This window comes from Oncorhynchus nerka, linkage group LG26 (genome assembly GCF_034236695.1).
Source record: "Oncorhynchus nerka isolate Pitt River linkage group LG26, Oner_Uvic_2.0, whole genome shotgun sequence".
In the NCBI taxonomy this organism is placed as follows: Eukaryota; Metazoa; Chordata; class Actinopteri; order Salmoniformes; family Salmonidae; genus Oncorhynchus; species Oncorhynchus nerka.
Genome location: NC_088421.1, coordinates 16,223,840 through 16,242,200, shown reverse-complemented (window position 1 = coordinate 16,242,200; position 18,361 = coordinate 16,223,840). Strand labels below are relative to the sequence as shown.

The 18,361-nt window shown below is 42.7% G+C and overlaps 1 protein-coding gene across 1 annotated transcript in view; it reads right to left on the bottom strand.

Moving 5' to 3' along the window:
• The window catches only part of LOC115110400 (protein TANC2-like), a 152,474-nt gene that overhangs the window by 68,187 nt on the left and 65,926 nt on the right, over positions 1–18,361 (bottom strand). The window contains exon 3 of the mRNA XM_065010153.1: positions 16,293–16,389. Coding sequence (XP_064866225.1) covers positions 16,293–16,356 — 64 coding nt within the window. The 5' untranslated portion in view covers positions 16,357–16,389. The remainder of the gene's footprint in view (positions 1–16,292; positions 16,390–18,361) is intronic.

Below are 18,361 nucleotides of genomic sequence, written 5' to 3'. Positions count from 1 at the left end.
AGGAAAACCTGCAAAATCGGCAGTGTATCAAATACTTGTTCTCCCCACTGTATATGGTTCTTCGTCTGTAGGATTCATATGACACCAATGTTTGCTTTGTAGCAACTACAGATGAAACACTATGGAGTCTGGGTAAGGCCTTAATGTCATAAACATGTCAACTTTGATCAATGTCTCAATTATGTCAAATATACACTACCGTTCAAAAGTTTGGGTCACTTAGAAATGTACTTGTTTATGAAAACATACATGAAATGAGTTGCAAAATGAATAGGAAAGACGTTGACAAGGATATAAATAATGATTTTTAATTTAAATAATAATTGTGTCCTTCAAACTTTGCTTTCTTCAAAGAATCCTCCAATTGCAGCAATTACAGCCTTGCAGACCTTTGGCATTCTAGTTGTCAATTTGTTGAGGTAATCTGAAGAGATTTCACCCCATGCTTCCTGAAGCCCCTCCCACAAATTGGATTGGCTCGATGGGCACTTCTTACGTACCTGCTCCCACAACAGCTCAATAGGGTTGAGATCCGATGACTAGTGGAGTGGCCAGCACATAGACAGAATACCAGCTGACTGCTTCTTCCCTAAATAGTTCAGAGCTGTGCTTTGGGTCATTGTCCTGCTGTAGGAGGTAATTGGCTCCAATTAAGCACTGTCCACAGGGTACGGCATGGCGTTGCAAAATGGAGTGATAGCCTTACTTCTTCAAGATCCCTTTTACCCTGCACAAATCTCCCACTTTACCACCACCAAAGCACCCTCAGACCTTCACATTGCCTCCAGCACGCTTGACAGGTGGCGTCAAGCACTGCCCCAGCATCTTTTCATTTTTTCTGCATCTCACGAACGTTCTTCTTTGTGATCCGAACACCTCAAACTTAGATTTGTCTGTCACTTTCCCCCCCCCCAATCTTCCTCTGTCCAGTGCCTGTGTTATTTTGCCCATCTTAATCTTTTCTTTTTATTGGCCAGTCTGAGATATGGCTTTTTCTTTACAACTCTGCCTAGAAGACCAGCATCCTCTTCACTGTTGACGTTGAGACTTGTGTTTTGCAGGTACTATTTAATGAAGCTGCCAGACTTGTGAGGCATCTGTTTCTCAAAAACTAGACACACTAATGTACTTGTCCTCTTGCTCAGTTGTGCACCGGGGCCTCCCACTCCTCTTTCTATTCTGGCTAGAGCCAGTTAGCGCTGTTCTGTGAAGGGAGTTGTACAGGGTGTTGTACGAGATCTTCAGTTTCTTGGCAATTTCTCGCATGGACTAGCCTTCATTTCTCAGAACAAGAATAGACTGACGCGTTTCAGGAGAAAGTTCTTTGTTTCTGGCCATTTTGAGCCTGTAATCGAACCCACAAATGATGATGATCCAGATACTCAACTAGTCTAAAGAAGGACAGTTTTATTGCTAGTTAGTTTCTGGCCATTTTGAGCCTGTAATTGAACCCAATTTAATTGCTTCTTTAAATCAGCACAACAGCTTTCAGCTGTACTAACATCATTGCAAAAGGGTTTTCTAATTATCAATTAGCCCTTTAAAATGATAAACTTGGATTAGCTAACACAACGTGCCATTGGAACACAGGAGTGATGGTTGCTGATAATGGGCCTCTGTACGCCTATGTAGATATCCCATTAAAAATCAGCCGTTTCCAGCTACAATAGTCACTTACAACATTAACAATGTCTACACTGTATTTCTGATCAATTTGATGTTATTTTAAATGGGGGAAAAAATGGCTTTTCTTTCAAAAACAAGGTCACTTAGAAATGTCTCCAAACTTTTGAACGGTAGTGTATGTCAACAATCTTTCCTCCAAAGCACTATTCTATGGCTTACATTTCATGAAAATCCCCCAAATCATGGTCTTTTTTTGTCTGTGTTTCGTGAAGAATCACACAGAAATGTTGTGGGAGTGCAAGCGCAAGAACAGTTTGGGAATGTAATGTTTCTGCTGAGCCACTGCACTGTGTGGTGGGCACTTATCTAACCAGCCGCCCCCAACAAACACTCAAACATGCCCACCTTCACCAGCCACCCACTATACTCATTACCCACATACTCTACACACTCATACTGGGCTATGGATTGGCCAGAAGAGAACAATACCATTAGCTGTTTTTTCTCTCTGGGTGGTTAATGATGTGAGGATTTTAAAGCAAGTCATTTCCTCTCTATTCAGAAGCCATCAGTGCTTCCCCGCTGCTAGGCATTAGAGCAGAGTTAAAGCAGAATAAGAAGAAGAGCAGCAGAGAAACTTCACAGGCAGAGCAACTTGATCCCACTGTGCCCTTCATCTCTCTCTCCCTCTCGAGAACCCAAGGTGGGCGAGAGATACTGACAGTGGAGGGATGTGTGTGTGTGTGTGTTTAGGAGGGGAGAGGCAGAAAAGGAGAGGGTGAATAGGAGAGGGTGAATATGGGTAAGAATGAGAGTGTGTGACTGCATCGGAGGGTGAGGGGTGTGTGTGAGTGAATGTGTTTCTGTGTAAAAGAAAAAAAATAATGCATGTTGATGGGATGAGTGCGTGTACGTGATTGGATGCGTGTCAGACAGTAATTGTATACCTTCCTAATATTGAGTTGCACCCTTCCCCCTGAGCAGCCTCAATTCGTCAGGGCATGGACACTACAAGGTGTCGAAAGCATTCCACAGGGATGCTGGCCCATGTTGACCCCAATGCTTCCCACAGTTGTGTCAAGTGGCTGGATGTCCTTTGGGTGGTGGACCATTCTTGATACACACAGGAAACTGTTGAACGTGAAAAACCCAGCAGCATTTCAGTTCTTGACACAGACCTGGCACCTACTACCATACCCTGTTCAAAGGCACTTGTGTCTTGCCCCTTCACCCTATGAATGGCACACAATCTCAAATGCCTCCAGGCTTAAAAATCGTTCTTTAAATCTGTCTCCTCCAAGTGACCAAGGGATCATAGCTTTTACCTAGATTCACCTGGTCAGTCTATGCCATGGAAAGAGCAGGTGTCCTTAATGCTTTGCATACTCAGTATGTGTGAGTGAGTATGTGTGTGTAACGTGTGTGAGTAACGTGTGCAAGTAACGTGTGTGAAACGCACGTAACGCGTCTGCATGTAACGCGTGTGTGTAACGTGTCTGTGTGTATTGTGTGTAACACGTCTGTGTGTATCGTGTGTGTGTGTAACGCGTGTGAGTAACGCATCTCCGTGTAACGTGTCTGTGTAACGTGTGTGTGTGTAACGCGTATGTGTGTAACGCGTATGTGTGTAACGTGTGTGTAACACGTATGTGTGTAAAGTTTGTGTGTAACGTGTGTGTAACACGTATGTGTGTAACGCGTACGTGTGTGTAACTCATATGTGTAACGTGTGTAATGTGTGTGTGTAACGCGTGTGTGTGTAACGTGTCTGTGCCTTTATCTGCAGGAGCCCTGTGCTGCTAGGAGGGAAGGAAACGGCTACTTCACATCATTATGCTGCCTGTGCCTGCGACTCGTCAGAGAAAGAAATCATACATGCAGCGCACATAACTCAGAGAGGCTCCATGATCTCCACACCCCAGCCCCGCTCATAACCTGTCACACCAGAGAGAGTGGGGAAGGAGGCGCATAATGGGCTGGAGAGAGAAAGCCAGAGTAGTACATGAGGCAGAATCAGAAACCGAGAGAGAAGAATTTCATAGCATAGAATCACACCGAAAACAGTGGGCAGTGCTAGACTAGCTAGCTAGTACTCAGAGGTGTGTGCATCACAGAGCAGCTAAAGGACAGTCATCCCAGCAGTCTCAGCAGTAAACACGTACTTCTCTGAACCCGACCACAACTACCTGTCCCTTCTCTATGGCCCCTAGACTCCCCCCACCCCTAGATTCCACCCTCCTATGTAAGTGCCCTAGCCAGGTAAAGCTTGAGTCAGTCTCACCTTAGTTAGTAGAAAAGGGCTGCGTCTCCAGCTAGTAAAATCCTGTACCATGGTAAACTACTTTAAGGACGTGGCATAAGAGATATGGCAATAGAGGCACACAAATTATGAGGAATAAAAAAGGAGAGGGAAGAGGAGGAGAGGAGAAAGAGAGAAAGAGATGGAGAGCTGTAGACAGAGTGAGCTCTGCAGTGTTGAAAGCAAGTGCCAGGTATTGGCGCACGCGCAGGAACACATACAAGGACAGACACACAGGAACAGACAGGCGGGCGGGCGGACACGCCCTCCTCCTCCTCTCTCCATCTCCCACTCGATAGCGGCAAGTTAGCTCTCTCCCTCTTCCCCTCTCCCAGACACAGAAAACACTCGGAAGCTCTAAAAAGGCACACTGACTGCAATGTCCTCCTTGAACAACCACATAAAAGCATCACACTCACAAAACACACAGAAATCCTAATAATTGTATAGACAATAGTACAGACACATACTTGATCCATGCATCCTTATGTAAGCCCACTCCGATACATAGATAGACCCACCCACACAAGCATAATCAAGTAAACATGATTATTCACAAACAACTCGTCACATCAAAGGGAACGGTGTTTGTGAACACAACATTCAATCCAAGTGAGGGCACATTCAGAATAGCCGTGCATAGGAATTAGAGGTCGACCGATTAAATCGGCATGTTAGATTAATTAGGGCCGATTTCAAGTTTTCATAACAATTGGTAATTGGCATTTTTGGACACCGATTACATTGCATTCCACGAGAAAACTGTGTGGCAGGGTGACCACCTGCTACGCGAGGGCAGCATGGCGCCAAAGTAAGTTGCTAGCTAGCATTAAACTGATCTTATAAAAAAAACAATCAATCTTCACATAATCACTAGTTAACCTAGTAATATCATCAACAATGTGTAGTTAACTAGCTTGTCCTGCATTGCATATAATCAATGCGGTGCCTGTTAATAACATCGAATCACAGCTTACTTCGCCAAACGGGGGAGGATTTAAGCGCATACGCAAAAAATGCACAACTGTTGCACAAATGTACCTAACCATAAACATCAATGCCCTTCTTAAAATCAATACACAGAAGTATATATTTTTAAACCTGCAAATTTAGTTAAAAGAAACTCATGTTAGCAGGTAATATTAACTAGAGAAATTGTGTCACTTCTCTTGCGTTCATTGCACGCAGTCAGTGTATATGCAACAGTTTGGGCCGCCCTGGCTAGTTGCAAACTAATTTGCCAGAATTGTACATAATTATGACATAACATTGAAGGTTGTGCAATGTAACAGTAATATTCAGACTTAGGGTTGCCGCCCGTTCGATAAAATATGGAACTGTTCGGTATTTAAATGAAATAATAAACGTTTTTGTTTTTGAAATGATAGTTTCTGGATTTGACCACATTATTGACCAACGGCTCGAATTTCTGTGTTTATTATATAATTAAGTCTATGATTTGATAGAGCAGTCTGACTGATGGTAGGCAGCAGCAGGCTCGTAAGCATTCATTCAAACTTTACTGTGTTTTCCAGCAGCTCTTAGCAATGCTTGCTTCACAGCGCTGTTTATGACTCAAGCCTATCAACTCCTGAGATCGGGCTGGCAATACTAAAGTGCCAATAGAATATCCAATAGTCAAAGTTATATGAAATACAAAAATGGTATAGAGAGAAATAGTCGACGTGTCAAAATTCCTATAATAACTACATCCTAAAACTTCTTAACTGGGAATATTGAACCACCAGCTTTCATATGTTCTGAGCAAGGAACTTAAACGTTAGCCTTTTTACATGGCACATATTACACTTTTACTTTCTTTTTTTACTGTGTTTTTGCATTATTTAAAACAAATTGAGCACATTTTATTAGATTTAATTTATGTATTATATTAAGTTAAAATAAAAGTGTTCATTGTTCATTCAGTACTGTTGTAATTGTCATTACTACAAATATATATATATTAAAGAATATACATAATTTTTAAAAAACAACGGCCGATCTATCTGTATCGGATTTTTTTGGTCGTCCAATAAATTGGTATCGCCGTTGAAAAATCATAAATCGGCCGTTGGATCGGCTAATAGGAATACAGTTCTACTGAACTACGGAGTGGTAGTAGGTTAATAAACATATTTCCGGGTATTCAGAGGTGTTGAGATTAAATGCTATTTTAAAATGTGAAGCCTTTCCTTCCTCTCCAGCTTGCTCTTCCTCTGAACTAGAGATTGTTTCTGTACAGGCACAATGGTGATAAACACACACACAGAGTATGTCTGCTGTGAACTTTATACATTGAATGAGAGTATAAATGACAGTTCCCTTGCTTAAAGTTTGCGTATGTGTGTGTCTCTTTGATTGTGTGTGTGTGCATGTGCATGTGTGTGTGCGTGCAATAACATGTGTATTAGAGGTCGACCGATATATACTTCTGTGTATTGATTTTAAGAAATGCAGTGGTGTTTATGGTTAGGTACAGTTGTGCAACGATTGTGCTTTTTTCGCGCTTTTGTTAAATCATCCCCCACCGTTGCATCGATTATATGCAACGCAGGACACGCTAGATAAACTAGTAATATCATCAACCATGTGTAGTTAACTAGTGATTATGATTGATTGATTTTTATAAGGTAAGTTTAATGCTAGCTAGCAACATACCTTGGCTTCTACTGCATTCTCGTAACAGGCAGGCTCCTCGTGGAGTGCAATGTAAGGCAGGTGGTTAGTGCGTTGGACGAGTTAACCGTAAGGTTGCAAGATTGAATCCCAGAGCTGACAAGGTAAATATCTGTCGTTTAGCCCCTGAACAAGGCAGTTAACCCACCGTTCCTAAGTCGTCATTGAAAATAAGAATGTGTTCTTAACTGACTTGCCTAGTTAAATTTTTAAATTAAATAAATATTTAAACAATTAAAATCAGCAAAATCGGCATCCAAAAATAGAGATTTCCGATTGTTATGAAAACTTGAAATCGGCCCTAATTAAATCGGCCATTGCGATTAATCGTTTCGACCTCTAATGTATATGTGCACAAAGTGAATATGGATTGCATACGTATCCATCCATAACTCCAAGAAGAGTTCCATCCGATGATCTGAGGTGACACTTTCCCAAAGGGCTGAATTCCAAAGAGGACAGGTTCACACACAAGCAGATGGTGGAGCTTTGTAGTGCTGTAAACAACCCTATAAATCTGCAATGCATCAACACCACACCAAAACTGAGACGCTACTACTGAAAACTATAGGCATTCTACCAGACCACAATATTACAATGGTAGGTAGTCGGCATCAGAGTCAATACTACAACAGCAAAGTAAACTGCCAACCAAAAGGACTCAATCCTCCTAATCTGATCCTAGATCTGTGGATAAGGGCAACATCTACCTTTACCAATAGAAAAGGGGAATAACACTTTTACAACAGCAGCTCGTCTGGTCTCCACCTACTGAATCATCTACTATACAAGTTTGAATCACTTACACATAAATCATGGAGACAGATCTGAATCATCTACTACACAAGTGTGAATCACCTATGCATGAATCATGGAGACAGATCTGAAACACAAATCTACAGGGGTACCAGTCGGTCAATTTTTGTGAGGGCTTACGACCCCTATGCTACTGGCTGGGTGTGAGGAGGACGACATTGATAAACCAGTGAGCTAAGCGAGACTGGGCAAGATCGTCTGCAGCCTCGGAGTCACGTGATACTGTGTAAAGCCTCGGCTGGGGAAAGGAAGGAGAGATGAGGTCTCTAATGACTATCAGTCACATGGAGGACTGGGTGTAACATCAGTCACACACTGGGCCTCCTGGTGCAGAGTTCCATGCCAGAGTCTAGTGTCTGTTACTACCGAATTGGTTTAGAAGGGGAGACTCCTGGTGCAGGCTCTTTGGTGCAAGATTGTATCAGGGTGGAGACTGCCCAGAGAGGGCATTGTTAGCAGGGGAATGGGCTGTACTTAGTCTTCCCATTTTGTGTAGCTTGCACTGACTCTCATGAAACCCATTCTTTTACAATATAGTTTCTCTCTGTTGTAAACTGACTGCAGTGAGCAGTGCACTCCTATGTCCTCTCCTGTAGCTTGCTCATTTGGGGATTTGAGTGAGCTGTGCTATGATGACCTGCCAAGTTACATAAGGTGATCCCTGTGTTGAAGCAACACCTGGTGTTTGAGAAGCATTCAGCTCCTATAATCCCCATACTCCTCTACGTTGTCACTCATCATTCCAAGGGATCTATAGGTTCTACACACAAAGGTGGAAGGAAGGGTTCCCTAGAGAGAGACTGATGTGATGGATGGGAGAAGAGGAAGAGTAGTGAGGTTTTCTTACAGCTGAGCCCCTCAGTAGTGTTGCAGGCAGCGCCTGAGCCGCACAGCCCCATCTTCCTGGCCTTGTTCCAGAGATGCTTTCTCTCCACAGGCAGCAGGGACTCTGAGGGGGGGATTATGGCTGGGGAGGCAGAGTGGGATAGTGGGAGGTAGGAGGGATAGAGGAATGTAGGTGGGGCCAGCCGTTCTGCCAGATGAACAGAACCCGTCTTGATGGGCGTCCACCCAGGACCTGGGCAGTGGGCCAGAGCCTGTCAGCGGGCATGGGCAGGGAGACAGAGAGGGAACCATGGAGAGATGCAGATCAGGGAGGTGGAGAGAGGGAGAAGGGGTATTGGAAGGAGGAGTGTGGACTGATAAGAGTGAGTGCTGAGGTAGATAAACGCATTAGCGCCAGAGATTTGGCAGAGCAAATAAATAAAATAAAATGTCCCATAGTCTTACTACTCTGGTGGGCAAACATGAAGACACTGAATTACAAAAATCAACTCCATTAGCACAATCATTTAGAGGAGGATACGTCTTTGGATAAAAAATTATGTGTTTGATTCAGACAATGTTAACATGGTGCACCTCAATAACAGAAACAATTAGTAGAGCTGCATGTCTTGGTTGTAAATCATACCCGACAAGCTGCCGGCTTCAGCACCATCACTCCCAAAAGTGCTATTTAAAGAGGTAAACTAAATTCTGCGGAAAATAACCTCATCACCAAACAAAACAGGAAGTAATGAATGAACATGGTGGGGAGGATGGGAGGGGACAGCCTGCCTAGTAACTAAGGTCCACAGCTGCAATGAAAATCTCTAATTTTGTCAATGTGCACAGCTTCCTTACATAACGCGTGGCTCTGCGCCTGATTGGTCTCGGTTGCATGAGCCTCTAAATTTGATTGGATTTCATTGACGCTGCTGACAAAAAAAGCAATTAGCAGGCGGTGCTGGGACAGACAACGGTCTTGGCTGGCAATGACAGTCACCAGAGCCATTGAGCGGCGTTAGCCAGCAAACTTAGATTGCTGCAGCCGACACACACATCCCCTGGTCCCTTTCCATCATCCGCTTTCAAGGCTGCATCCATACAAGCTGCTTAGCCATAGCACACCGCATGTCCCAGTGCTGTAGTCGTATGCTGCATTTTTGGAGAGGAATCAGCGTCCACCAGAATGTGTATATACATTTGAAGTCGGAAGTTTACATACACTTAGGTTGGAGTCATTAAAATTTGTTTTCAACAACTCCACAAATTTCTTGTTAACTTCTTGGATATAGGGGGCGCTCTTTTAATTTTTGGATAACAAAACATTTTAAACAAGATATTTTGTCACGAAAAGATGCTCGACTATGCATATAATTGACAGCTTTGAAAGGAAAACACTCTGACGTTTCCAAAACTGCAAAGATATTGTCTGTGAGTGCCACAGAACTGATGCTACAGGCGAAACCAAGATGAAATTTCAAACAGGAAGTGCCCCAGATTTTGAAGGCGCTGTGTTCCAATGTCTCCTTATATGGCTGTGAATGGGCCAGGAATGAGCTTACACTTTGTCGTTTCCCCAAGGTGTCTGCAGCATTGTGACGTATTTGTAGGCATATCATTGGAAGATCGACCATTTTACACTACATCTACCAGGTGCCCGCTTGGTGTCCTCTGTTGCAATTATTGCGTAATCTCCAGCTGCGTGTATTTTTCCATTTGCTTCCGTGGAGAAACCCAACTGCCACGAATGATGTATCATCGAATAGATATGTGAAAAACACTTTGAGGATTGATTCTAACAACGTTTGCCATGTTTCTGTCGATATTATGGAGTTAATTTGGAAAAAAGTTTGGCGTTGTAATGACTGAATTTTTTTCTTTTTTTCTTAGCCAAATGTGATGTGATGAACAAAACAGAGCGATTTCTCCTACACAAATAATCTTTTTGGAAAAACGGAACATTTGCTATCTAACTGAGTCTCCTCATTGAAAACATCCGAAGTTCTTCAAAGGTAAATGATTTTATTTGAATGCTTTTCTTGTTTTTGTGAAAATGTTGCCTGCTGAATGCTAGGCTTAATGCTATGCTAGCTATCAATACTCTTACACAAATGCTTGTGTAGCTATGGTTGAAAAGCATATTTTGAAAATCTGAGATGACAGTGTTGTTAACAAAAGGCTAAGCTTGTGAGTGAATATATTTCTTTCATTTCATTTGCGATTTTCATGAATAGTTAACGTTGCGTTATGGTAATGAGCTTGAGGCTATGATTACGCTCCCGGATACGGGATTGCTCGACGCAAGAAGTTAACAAACTATAGTTTTGGCAAATCGGTTAGGACATCTACTTTGTGCATGACACAAGTCATTTTTCCAACAATTGTTTCACTTATAATTCACTGTATCACAATTCCAGTGGGTCAGAAGTTTAAATACACTAAGTTGACTTTAGAAGCTTCTGATAGGCTAATTGACATCATTTGTGTCAAATGGAGGGGTACCTGTGGATGTATTTCAAGGCCTACCTTCAATCTCAGTGCCTCTTTGCTTGGCATCATGGGAAAATCAAAAGAAATCAGCCAAGACCTCAGAAAAAAAATTGTAGACCTCCACAAGTCTGGTTCATCCTTGGGAGCAATGTTCAAACGCCTGAAGGTACCACGTTCACCTGTACAAACAATAGTACGCAAGTATAAACACCATAGACCCACTCAGCCGTCATACTGCTCAGAAAGGAGACTCGTTCTGTCTCCTAGAGATGTACTTTGGTTCGAAAAGTGCAAATCAATCCCAGAACAGCAAAGGACCTTATCCACAGTAAAATGAGTCCTATATCGACATAATCTGAAAGGCCGCTCAGCAAGGAAGAAGCCACTGCTCCAAAACCGCCATAAAAAAGCCAGACTACAGTTTGCAACTGCACATGGGGACAAAGATCATACTTTTTGGAGAAATGTAATCTGGTCTCATGAAACAAAAATAGAATTGTTTGGCCACAACGACCATCGTTATTTTTGGAGGAAAAGGGGTGAAGCTTGCAAGTTGAAGAACACCATCCCAACCGTGAAGCACAGGGGTGGCAGCATCATATTGTGCGGGTGCTTTTCTGCACGAAGGACTGGTGCACTTCACAAAATAGATGGCATCATGAGGAAGTAAAAATATGTGGATATATTGAAGCAACATCTCAAGACAGTCAGGAAGTTAAAGCTTGGTCGCAAATGGGTCTTCCAAATGGACAATGACCCCAAGTACTTCCAAAGTTGTGGCAAAAAGACCTAAGGCCAACAAAGTCAAGGTATTGGAGTGGCCATCACAAAGCCCTGACCTCAATCCTATAGAACATTTGTGGGCAGAACTGAAAAAGAGTGTGTGAGCAAGGAGGCCCACAAACCTGACTCAGTTACACCAGCTCTGTCAGGAGGAATGAGCCAAAATTCACCCAACTTAATGTGGGAAGCTTGTGGAAGGCTACCCGAAACATTTGACCCAAGTTAAACAATTTAAAGGCAATGCTAACTAATTGAGTGTATGTAAACCGCTGACCCACTGGGAATGTGAAGAAAGAAATAACAGCTGAAATCACTACTATTATTCTGACATTTCACATTCTTAAAATAAAGTGGTGATCCTAACTGACCTAAAAACAGAGCATTTTTACTGGGATTAAATGTCAAGAATTGTGAAAAACTGAGTTTCAATGTATTTGGCTAAGGTGTATGTAAAATTCCAACTTCAACTGTAGTGGTATATAGTGGGTGACCAAACCTCTTCTGAATGGGTAGGTGAGGTGAGGCAGTTATTGTCTGACTCTTAACTTGAACACTGAGCTCTGCAGCAGTGTAGAAATAGTAATTGAATACAGAACTGCCTTGGCTTGTTCCAGGAAACCCCGCAGATCTGCCTTACAATCTACACGTGTTATGACATGTTCTAAATGTTTATCGCAGTCTGTGCAGGGTTGGAAGATGATGGTTTTTTCCTCGCTCTGCACACAATATCGCACAGTGTTGCAGTTGGCTGTCGCTAACGTCAGCTTTGATTGTTATCCAAGAGGTTGAGGAATCTGGAGGCAAGTAACCATCAATCCCAAGGTGACATGTGTTTTCCAGTGTCGCGAGATCGTTCATGTTTACTTGGCAAGTTGCTGGTGGCTTGGATTTAATTTATGCCAAACATATGCTGAGGATATCGAAAGGTTGCTGGGTGAAATCACCAAGCAGACAATGTAAAAATCTGTCTTTCTCCCCTGAGCAAGGCCGTTAACCCACTGTTCCCCGGCCGCCGATGACGTGGATGTCGATTAAGGTAGCCCCCCGCACCTCTCTGATTCAGAGGGGTTGGGTTAAATGCAGAAGACATATCAGTTGAATGCATTCAGTTGTACAACTGACTAGGTATCCCCTTTCCCTTTCATTTGTGTACAGGTTGAGGGACTTTGAAAATAACAAAATAACAAGGACATGGGGAGAGAGAATGCTAGTCATAAAATGGTTTGCCAGAACTAGTGGGGGGTCTTTTATTTATATAACAATAGAAAAGCAGCAACTGCATCCCAGGGAAATTTGAAACAGGCCATCCTTGGAGGGGAAAAAAAATACTGCTTTACCAACTGTTGTGGTAGTTTGGTGTCACGTTAGATTCTGTATCACATAACAATCTTGTATTATAAATGCTCTTCGATGTTGGTAGCAGTACAGCATTCTGGTCAACAGCTGGCTATGATGGAGCCCCTAACATCTCAAGAGGGGAAATTATTAGACAGGAGTGCACCTCATCAACCCCAGGCTTGGTACAGAGCCCAAACACCTCTGGTTCTGTGTCCCCCCCACCTCATCGCCCCCTGCCTGCTACCCTCTGCCAGCCCACAACAAAACCACAATGGCTCATCTCCCACAGTGCATTACCTTCTTCTGTTTGAATTGGATTCTGCGATCTCTCTCCATTTCAACAGTATTCCAAAAGTATTTTCTGCCTCAAGAGTAAGGCCAATGAGTTCATTTTCAGGCCATTCAACATGAGACTTCTGTGGTACACAGTCATAGTATCTTGTGACCCCTAATAACCGTGTACTACCCTAATTATCCCTCTATGGCCTTTCATAACTATCTGTGGTCTGACAAGACAAGTAACTGAGGAAATACAAAATGTCTTTCCGGTAAAAAAGATACCACAGGCTTTTAGCGCAATTACCATAACTACCCTGGATAAAGGGAGAGGTTATGAAACATGAAAACCATTTGTTCAGATTTAGAGCCTGGACTACACTTGCCGCTCTGAATGGACTAGCCCGTTGACTGAATCACGTTTCTCATTCTGTTTAGATGGAACGGAGGAGCTCTTAACACACTGGGGTGGCACTGTTCCGAGGGTAAACATAGCGTAGAGCCGGACACTTTCCTCTCAGCGCTGGCTTTAGGAAGAAAAACATATACACCCGACGAGTAGTGGCCAAGATCTACCACACCTCCCCACTGAGGTGCAGAACACAGTTATGACTGAGGCTGCACGTTGCCACGAAGACAGCCTTTGCTATTAGCAACTTCAACAACTTACAGGGACATGGAATTAAACGTGAGGTACTATCGCTGGCTGGACCCCTACCTTTCTGGCCCTTTAAATGGTGGCTATTAGCGACCTTTCAGCTCAATTGAAATGACAAATTGTCAAGAGTGGACACAGTGTGGGCTTGTATGGAACAGAGGATCTCTTGACACTGTGGCATAGTTTAAAACACTTTGTTACTGTGTGTTTGGTTGGCTCAGGTTCTCTCAGGTCATTTTTTATGAGCCTACAGAGCCTACTGCTACACTGTAGCAGAAATGTACACCAGTGAATCTCGAGTCTTGAGGAAAAGCAACTCAGTTGAAGAGAAAATAGTTCAAAAGTCCAATGGTGGTACAACTTTACTTCCTTAAGCCATTGACAGTACTTTCCAACCTAGAGCACAATGTAACACATTTTACAAGTGATGCCTTTTAAGCATTCTAGTACAGTTAAATAGGTAACACACACACATGGACACAGCGGTCTAAGGCACTGCATCTCAGTGCAAGAGGCTTCACTACAGTCCCTGGTTCGAATCCAGGCTGTATCACATTCGGCCGTGATTGGGAGTCCCATAGCGCGGCGCACAATTTGCCCAGCGTCATCCGGGGTAGGCCGTCATTGTAAATAAAAATGTGTTCTTAACTGACTTGCCTAGTTAAATAAAGGTCACACACACAAAATGTATTTTGTTGGCATTTACACATGTCCCCATTACCAGTAAAACATCATCAAAACCTATTTATTTCACTTACTTGCTGTTTCGTTGTTAATTTGTTCCGTCGTTTCACTCTCAACCAGGATGTCATCATACATGTCAAGCAGTGAAGTTTCAGCTCTGTCTGTCCGTGGCCTGTCTTCCTTGGTGCGCACTGTCACTGTGTCCGTTTCCATCTTGTCCAGCTGTGTATGTAACATTTCACGTAAACCCTGTTTCTTGGACTGCTACTTCGATGCAGACATGTACATAGCATTGAGCATGGGGCGACACTGTAAAGAGAGAATGCCACCGAATCGCTGGTTCACAGCCTGTCGGCAGTTTTGTTGAGCAGGCGTTTTAATGCCATGAGAGAGGGTATTTCTTGAGTCAGTTGTTTGAATGGAGCTAGCTAGTGTGTTCATGTTTCAAACATGTTATCAAATGCCATTGGAATGGCAGCAGCGGTATGACAAACAGTACAATCATGAGCAGGCAATAAGTCATTCCTCAGTAGGAAATCCTTGTGGACCCAATGTGCTGTCAGACTCATAATGATCATGGGGCTGACATCGCTGTTCCAAATGTCAGTCGTGAAGCTAATAGCAGTGACGCTATTACGGTGTAATTCCGGTAGGGCAACATCTGAAAAATAGCGCACTTAGTGTGTACCGGTGCTCGACGAGTCGGCGAAAGCCAACATTACCCACGACAGAGAATGGTTGATTGTCAAGGGCAATGAATTCCATTATCTTGGCATTAATGGATTTCACCTTTGAGTTGTCTCTCTGAAATGTCTTACTTTTTCAAATGACTGCTCACATCGTTGACTGCTCGATCCACACAGCAGACATTGTGGGCTAGGCTAGGAATGCTGTGTTGCAAGTGTAGTACAACATTTTACGTGGCGTCATCACGTCCTGTACCTATGTTATATAGGTATGCACGTCAGCTTTGACATCGGTTTTGCACAGACGTTAAACTAGACATCGAGCCGATAGCGATGTTGGCATCTTTAGCTAATATCGTCCGATTCTGATATGTTCACCGATATATCGTGCATCCCTAATTTTTACGTCGCTAACATTTTGAGCCTGTAGGAACTACTGTAATGAAACTGCAAAACTATATTCACTATGCTGCAAAACATGTCCTTGGTCAGACAGTAATAGAATTGTGTAACTTACATTCATATAAAGTTTCTTCAAGTTAAAAGGAACTAATGATGGAAAACAACCCGTCTCCAGTTTCATGGGGACTGAAACCCTTTGTGAATGACCTCAAACCTTTGTTTCCGGGAGATGAGTAACTTGAGTAAGGGAAGAGAGTGTTTGGGGTGTACTGTATAGCTGACTCTGCACCGATTTTTTAGAGACGTGAACATAACCAGCTGCATTCCAAAGACTTACTTTACCAAGCTTGACACGTCTCTACTGATCATGTGGCACGCTCCACTCCAAGTCCCTGGAGAGGGTGCCATGGCTGTGTAGTCACAGGTATCTCGCTCTGAACTCAGCAGCAGCGCAATGCCTCCTGTACTGCGAGTCACGTTTTATCAACGTAAGAAAAGCTAGGCAGACGCCAACTTGTGAAAGGAGGCAAGTATAAGTGCTTAGATTAATGACTTGGTTTATAGTGGCAAAAAAAGACATCACTAGTAGATCTCAGTGACTTCAATAGCAGGCGATAACCACAGTAAGTCATATGTTGCATTATTGAAGCACATGGTTAAATTGTGGGTGAGCAAGCTTTACACACATACAGACAGACACACCACATACACAACACTGGTCAGACTGACTTACCACTGTTGCGATTTTTGCGGTTGGACTTGCCGCCAAGCAGCATCTTCAAGCTGTTCCTGAACATGACTGCACCGGTCTGCAGCGGCTATAGAGAAATCTGCAGAAGAAAAATTGAGTGTTTTTAATGTAATGTAGGCTATATTTACTGATGTTGGTTATTATTTGTTGTCAGCAGTATTCACTTGGCATCTGCAGCTGGGACCGAGAGACTGAAAAATAGCTTCCATCTCAAGGCCATCAGACTGTTAAACAGCCACCACTAACAGAGGCGCTGCTGCCTACATACAGACTTGAAATCATTGGCCACTTTAATAAATGGATCACTAGTCACTTTAATAATGTTTACATATCTTGCATTACTCATCTCATTACTCTGCTCAGTCATTGCTCATCCATATATTTATATGTATATATTCTTATTCCATTCCTTTACTTAGATTTGTGTGTATTAGGTAGTTGTTGTGGAATTGTTTGATTACTTGTTAGATAATGATGCTCTGTCGGCACTAGAAGCACAAGCATTTCGCTACACTCACTATAACATCTGCTAACCATATGTATGTGACCAATACCATTTTTTTTTCACCTTTATTTAACCAGGTAGGCTAGTTGAGAACAAGTTCTCATTTGCAACTGCGACCTGGCCAAGATAAAGCATAGCAGTGTGAACAGACAACACAGAGTTACACATGGAGTAAACAATTAACAAGTCAATAACACAGTAGAAAAAAAAGAGAGTCTATATACATTGTGTGCAAAAGGCATGAGGAGGTAGGCGAATAATTACAATTTTGCAGATTAACACTGGAGTGATAAATGATCAGATGGTCATGTACAGGTAGAGGTATTGGTGTGCAAAAGAGCAGAAAAGTAAATAAATAAAAACAGTATGGGGATTTGATTTAAATTGCAAGTGGTGGGATAGTGCAAGGGGCAGATGAGCTAAAGATATTGCAAATTCCAGAAAGATCACCACAGAACACCACAACGGTACAGAAGGTAATTTTACTATTCTGTCACCTAGTAAATGGTTTTACAGAATTCAGGTACTTAACAGAAATTTCTCACAGGTAAACTATTCATCCTCTTATACATACCAATGACATATTTGTAGTCTCTATGAGGAAAAGGTGAATATAACATTAGCAGCCTGGTGGGGGGATCTTGTTCCTTCCTGCGTGTTATAATAACTCTTCATTCATGAGATTTGTCATGCTTCACTGAATTACTTGAGGAATATTTTAGTACCTACGTCAAACAGCATTCACACCCATACGACTGATAATTACTGGTGTGAACGTATAGGTGTAAGTTTGCTCAATGGGATTTGAAATCATGTTCCTTTGTAATGTGCAAAGTAGTATCAGTGCATATGTATGTTTCTGAGCTTCTTTTTAGCTTGCATCCGGGTGATTTTGTGTGAGTATATGAGAGAAAGACCAAGCATAAAATGAAAGAGAAAAAGGTTGTGTCCGCCTGCCTTTCCTTTCTCTTGCTGCCACGCTGCATAACAATTAAGCAGGAGAAAGAGACGGTTGTGGAATGAGTGGAAACATTGGCTCTCCTCAACGCAAATAGAGGAGGCCTAAAATGCCGCCTGAGCTTCGAACAGCAATCCCTTTACTAAGTATCGAGTAGACCCACGCGTTTAGTGTCTTGGGAATCTTTGGTACCACACTGTTAAAATCCTCCTCTGCCTTCTTCGGTCACATTACAGCTTTTAGAAAGAGCCGACTGTGGTTCCCTCTCATACTTATCCTTTTCAACTTCATCTTTAGAAAGTTTGGATTAGCCATTCTGGCTTTTCAGGTATTCTCTCGTGTTTGACTAATGTCATACATTTTTCACACAAGGTGTCAAACATTGAGAACTTCGACTACGCCTACTCCAGGTCGAGGCTGAAGACGAGGCGCTTTTTGAGCCGACACTAGGCTTGGGCGGTATCCAAATTGTCATACCTTCATAATGACCTTGCGCAATACCTGGATATTTCGGTAATACCGGCACTGAACAAGGAGCGCTGTTTTCAAACCCCACTGAGACTCTGTACTCCAAAAGGTTAGCAATGC